Source organism: Microtus ochrogaster, unplaced genomic scaffold (assembly GCF_000317375.1).
Source record: "Microtus ochrogaster isolate Prairie Vole_2 unplaced genomic scaffold, MicOch1.0 UNK783, whole genome shotgun sequence".
NCBI lineage: Eukaryota > Metazoa > Chordata > Mammalia > Rodentia > Cricetidae > Microtus > Microtus ochrogaster.
The window spans coordinates 2,125-7,904 of record NW_004949881.1 but is presented as its reverse complement, the minus strand read 5'-3'; the positions used below and the strand labels follow the sequence as shown (position 1 = coordinate 7,904).

At 40.6% G+C, this 5,780-nt stretch overlaps 1 protein-coding gene across 1 annotated transcript in view; it reads left to right on the top strand.

Annotated features, from left to right (window-relative positions):
* Positions 1–1,182: 1,182 nt before the first annotated feature.
* The window catches only part of LOC101988432 (sorting nexin-25-like), a gene marked incomplete at both ends in the record, with an annotated part of 6,716 nt that continues 2,118 nt past the window's right edge, over positions 1,183–5,780 (top strand). Inside the window, 3 exons of the mRNA XM_005372277.1 lie at positions 1,183–1,314; positions 3,223–3,495; positions 4,936–5,097. Of these exons, the coding sequence (XP_005372334.1) occupies positions 1,183–1,314; positions 3,223–3,495; positions 4,936–5,097 (567 nt within the window). The remainder of the gene's footprint in view (positions 1,315–3,222; positions 3,496–4,935; positions 5,098–5,780) is intronic.

Sequence of the window (5,780 nt, the reverse complement as noted above, 5' to 3'; positions counted from 1 at the left end):
TAGAAATACCTTAATGTGATATTTTAAAATATTTGCAAATTGCCATCATGTTAATTTTTAAGAATTTCAAAATAAAAGTTTGTAATTATATTTGTGTTCCACCTATTAAATATTATTTCCATTACTGGTTTAGACTAAGAATATGGGTCTTAAATCCCTTCTAAATTCATTTGTGGTATTTCTCCTAATTGAGTCACCAATAAATACGGGGGGACACCTGCTCACTCCTATTACAGTGGTCCCTGTTCGTGGTTGTTCCAACTGTGTTCAGATATTCAGTGTCTTCTTTTTCTGTGGAAACCAATAAATAAGAGTGATAGAACTGATTTGGTAGCACATACAGTGGAATTTTAGGGGCCAATTAAAATTGTATTTACATAAGATTTGTTAGTGCCTATGGTAGTATAAACAAATCAGGATGTAGACCTATCTGTATTTTTCCTCAGCTGTATGAAATATGATAGGAAGTAAAAATGACAAACCATTAGACTCTAGAGCCTTAGTTTTTTTTTTTAACATTTCTCTCTAGTTGTTTATGTCTTTTTGCCTCATACAAGAATTGTTATCTGTGTCCTGATATCAAGTAGATGTCAAATAACTAAACATTTAAAATAAGGTTAGTGGTTTTTGAATATATGCATTTTCAATACTCAGGAATCTGAATTTAAAACTTAGAGACCTGATAGCTATTTCATCTTCTCAGGTGTACTATCTTACATTGTCTATGATCTGAAAATTCATTTTTCCCCGAGTGTAGAAGTTAATTCATGGAAGTTAAATTCAGACTGGTATTTGAAATTTGATCTTTAGAAAATCTTCCTGTCTTAGGGTTTCTATTGCTGTGAAAAGATACTATGACCATAGCAACTCTTATAAGGAAACATTTAACTGGGGCTGGCTTATAGTTCCAAGGTTCAGTTCATTATTACTATGCCAGGAAGCATGGCAGCCTGCAGACACACATGGTGCTGGAGAGAAGCTGAGAATTCTATGTCCAGACCCACAGGCAGCAGCAAGAGAGGATGACACTGGGCCTGGCTTGAGCATCTGAGACCTCAAAGCCCACCCCCAGTGACACACTTTCTCCAACAAGGCCACACCTCCTAAATAGTGCCATTCCCTATGGACCTATGGGGGCCATTTTCATTCTAACCATCACACTCCCTTATATTCTCTTAATAGATTCTTCAGTTTGAAGATATTATGACCAATCCTTTCTACCGAGAGCGCTTTGGAACATACCTGGAGCGAATGGACAGGCAGACTCTGATTGGCTTTTGGGAATCTGTGGAGCACCTGAAGACTGCTAACAAGGTAGTGTGTTTGCTTCAAGGAATAGTAGTCGTTAGCTGATGGAAGCTTGCATGCTAGGCAGTGTATCACCAGGTCAGTGATGCCATCCTGGGACACTTTGTAGACCAGGCTGGCCTCGAACTCACAGAGATCCACCTACCTCTGCCTCCCAAGTGCTAGGATTAAAGGCATGTACCACCATGCCAGGCTTAAGATAAGTATATATTAAAGGATCATTTTACATCACTATATTATAACTCAGCCCATTATGGCAAATCGAATTGCATTGCACTCTATCTTTATAGAAGATACTTTTGACTGAATAGTCAAGGGGGAATATTTACAAGTGTACCAAGAGATTAGAATTCATTATTTTAATGAAGCATACAAATGTGTACCCATCCACGTGGTTCTTATGAAAACTTGGCCTCATAAGCTTGCTCTGTCACCATGTGGATCTCATTACCATGAACAGTTCTCACGCTTTTCACTCTTTTTGTTTGTGCGGTACACTTTTTACAGTAGGTTTTGCCTTTTATTTCACACAAAATATGACTGAACAAAGGAACACAAACATTTTTGATTTCAAATGCCTCTCAAAGCAAAGAACCCAATATATTATGCATTGTCATTAGTAAGTTCTCAATGCATATTTTAGAATTAAAGAATGTCTGTACATGCTTTGTATAGGTAAATATATCTAACTCATACATTCACCATGTATATTATATTAGCATATACCATTTGAGTGATTCATTAACATAAGTGCAAAGTGCATTTAATTTCATTTGCATATGAATGTTGCTAGGATAGAAAACCAAATTAAGTACCTGATTTATCACACATTGGACTAAGCAGCTAAATTCAGTCTTGTGATATTTTGAAATCTCAGGACAACTTTTCATTGCTGATTCATTCACAAGGCACAAATTACCATCTGTTACTCAATGAAATCACTAGCCTTAACTCCAGCTGGCTTTCGGCTGCTCCCAAAAGAAATGTTGTAAAGAGCGATCTAAAGTTTTCTCAATCTACTGACTATAATTGGAAATAGTTTCCTGAAAGTAGCTGTTGTTTGTTCTGACAGTCGGATAAATGAGTCGTGGTCATTAGTTCATGTCTTTTTATGACTGTGGAAGTTTGTGTAGTGTTCCTAGAGCTGAGGGAGCACCCCTGGAGCACGTGAGGATCATGTGCATGGGGAGAGAGGTTGGTGTTTCTGCAGTACGCAGCAGTGACCCCAGCGTGCTCTCAGGACTGGGCTGTCTGGTATGGCTCAGTGACAGTGGAGCTGCTCTGGAGCCTTACGTCTGAAGAATACCCGTTGTGTTTTTATCTATGGTTACTCTATTGGCTTTTTTCTTTCCATGTTAGAGAGGTGAGCCCCTCATTGTTACATCAGATAAAAGTCAGTGAGACTGTTCCTAAGTCACGTTTCTGTGAAGTTGAGGATGTGTTGCGATATTAGAGCTAGTCTATTTCTTGATTTGCTTTCCTGTAGCGTTTTGAGATATTAACTGCTCAATGTAAGTGTTCATCTTCAAGAAGTGGCTTGTTTCAAGGTCTGATACTTGCCCTGAAGAATGTGAATACTGAAGGCTGAGACCCTGGGTTTACAGTTCTAGGATGCATCTAGATACTGTCCTCTTAGCTTTAACATGTAGGGGATTTAGTGGAAAATCATTTCTCTCAGAGACAACATTTTTTTGTTGTTGTTGTTTGTGTGTGTTTCAGTTTTTCAAGACAGGGTTTCTCTGTAGCTTGGGAGCCTGTCCTGGACCTTGCTCAGGTAGACCAAGCTGGGCTCTAACTCACAGTGATCTACCTGCCTCTGCCTCCCAAGTGCTGGGATTAAAGGTGTGCACCACCACCACCTGGCTGAGACAACATTTTTTACCTATCTCTCTCTTCATCTTCCTGTCTTTTCAGAATGAAATTCCACAGTTGGTTGGTGAAATTTATCAGAATTTCTTTGTGGAAAGCAAAGAAATACCCGTGGAGAAGTCACTTTACAAAGAAATCCAGCAGTGTCTCGTAGGAAACAAAGGCATCGAGGTGTTCAGCAAAATCCAAGGGGATGTGTATGAGGCGCTGCGGGACAGGTACTACCCGTCCTTCATCGTCAGTGACCTCTATGAGAGGCTGGTGACGAAAGAGGAAGAAAGGCGGGATGCACAGCCCACCTCTGACAAGGATGAGCTGGTGAGCCGCGGGCACCTTCCCTTCCGCTCTTCTGTGCCAGCTCCTTTTCTTGTGACCAAACCCCTGCCAAAAAGTTAAGGGAAGAAAAGTTTGAAATCACTGAAATGTAGGAAAATGTCGCTGCATGATAGAATTTGTTTTAGTTCATATGAGCAAAGAAAGCAAACAAAGTTGTCCCACAGCAGAAGGGGCAGCCTCACTGAGTCTTTCCTGTGGTGGCACACGGTGCACCTAGAAGGACTAGAATTTCCTGAAACATCCTCACACATGTGCAGTGCTTTTCATGAATGCACTCACTTGAGGACAACATGTAGGGTTTTTGCCATAATGCGTCTATGTAAATGGAGATTGCTCGTTTGTTCCCGGCTGCCCAGTCCTGAATAGTTACACAGAAACTGTATTATTTATAACACTGTTCGGCCAGTAGTGTAGGCGTATTCCTAGCTAGCCCTTACATCCTAAATTAACCCATTTCTATTAATCTGTGTATTGCCACTAGGCTGTGGATTACCAGTACTCCTTTGGCAGCTACACAGTGTTTCCCTGACTCTGCCTACTCTCTCTCTATATCCCTTCCATCCTGGCTATATTCTGCCCTGCTGTAGGCCAAAGAAGCTTTATTCATTAACCAATAAAAGGAACCCCTACATTTTATATATTTACATGTAATAAGCAAGAACACCCAAAAATGAAAACAGCTTGTTTTTCTGGAATTAGCAATACTTTCATTTAATTTAATTTGCTGTTTGCTACAATTAATTAAAAAACCTTCAGGAAACAATCTGGGAGGAAGTTAAGGAGAAAAGATTGGAAGAAGAGTCCTGAGCATTTCCCTGCAGTGTCCACAGACGGAAACTAAGGAATCTGTTGTTCAATAGAAAGCCAAGGCCTTCCCAAATCACACTGCAAATGCTGTTTACCTGTAAAATATATATTGGTGTGCATAATACATTTTCAAGAACAATACTGAACAAAGTGCACACTGAAATACTTCTAGTAGTATGGAATTGAACATTTTTAAATTCATTTTTTTCATACAGCATATTTTGATCATGTTTTTCCCCTCCCCCAACTCCTAGATCCTTCTAACCTCCCAATATACAACTTTTAATCTTATGGTGTTAGTGTCTCCACGCGTCCCCAAAACAGGAACACCAAAAAGCAAGGGACACACACACACATACACATATTTTGTTTTGAAAATCAAAACAAACAGTAAAAAGACCAAAAAGACAAAAAAAAAAATCCATGACTTCCCATGCGTCTGAACACCTGCTGCTCTGGTTTCAGATGATCCCATTCTTCTCTGCTGGGGAAGGAGAAAGGCTCTAGGCAGGTTCTTCTTCAGTATTCCTCAGGGGAATCTGGTGTTTGGGGACAGCAGTGGGTGGGAGGTGACTTTCTGTTGTAAAACGTCCTGGTTTACTGTTTTTCCGCCAGGGTTCAGGAGGGGAGGCTGGCGAGGAAGCCATAGAAGGCAGCAGTGGGATTAGCGATCAAACCAGCTTTGCTGTAAACAAACTTCGAGAGCTGAGTGAGAAGCTTGAATATAAAAGGCAAGCTCTAAGTTCTATTCAAAATGCACCAAAACCCGATAAGAAGGTAACTGTCTAGCTTTCAAGGTTGTCTCTGAACGTTTGTCCTCTGTGTAAATAGTAGTTTCTCTGCTGAGAGCTGTCAGCTTCCTTAAGAATGACATCCAGGAGCAGGTGGAGAGCTTCACAGAATCATGAAAACAGTGTTTCGCTAAAAGCCAAGAGGATTTTGAGTTTGAAAGTGTTGGATATTTCCCTATTGGTTTCAATTCTGAACACCTGTTACCCTGGTCCCAAAGAATTTGATTCTTCTCTTTGCTGGGGAAGGGGAAGGGCATTATTAATGTTAATCTGGAAAATTCTAGGGACTGGAGAGAGATGGCTCAGCAGTGAAGAGCATTTGCTGCTCTTACAGAGGACCTAGGTTCAGTTTCCAGCCCCACGTGGCAGCTTACAACTGTCTGTATCCCTAGTTCCAAGGTACCTGACACCCTTGTCTTTCCTCTCCAGGCACCAGCCACTTGGACAATGCACAGACACACATGTAGGCAAACACTCAGACATGAAAAATAAAATAAATATGTCTTTGAAAATTAACTTAAAAAGTTAAAATATAGCTGGGCAGTAGTGGCACCAGCACTTGGGAAGCAGAGGCAGGTGGATCTCTGTGAGTTCGAGGCCAGCCTGGTCTACAGAGCAAATTCCCGAACTGGCTCCATAGCTATTGAGAAACCTTGTGTTGAAAAAAAA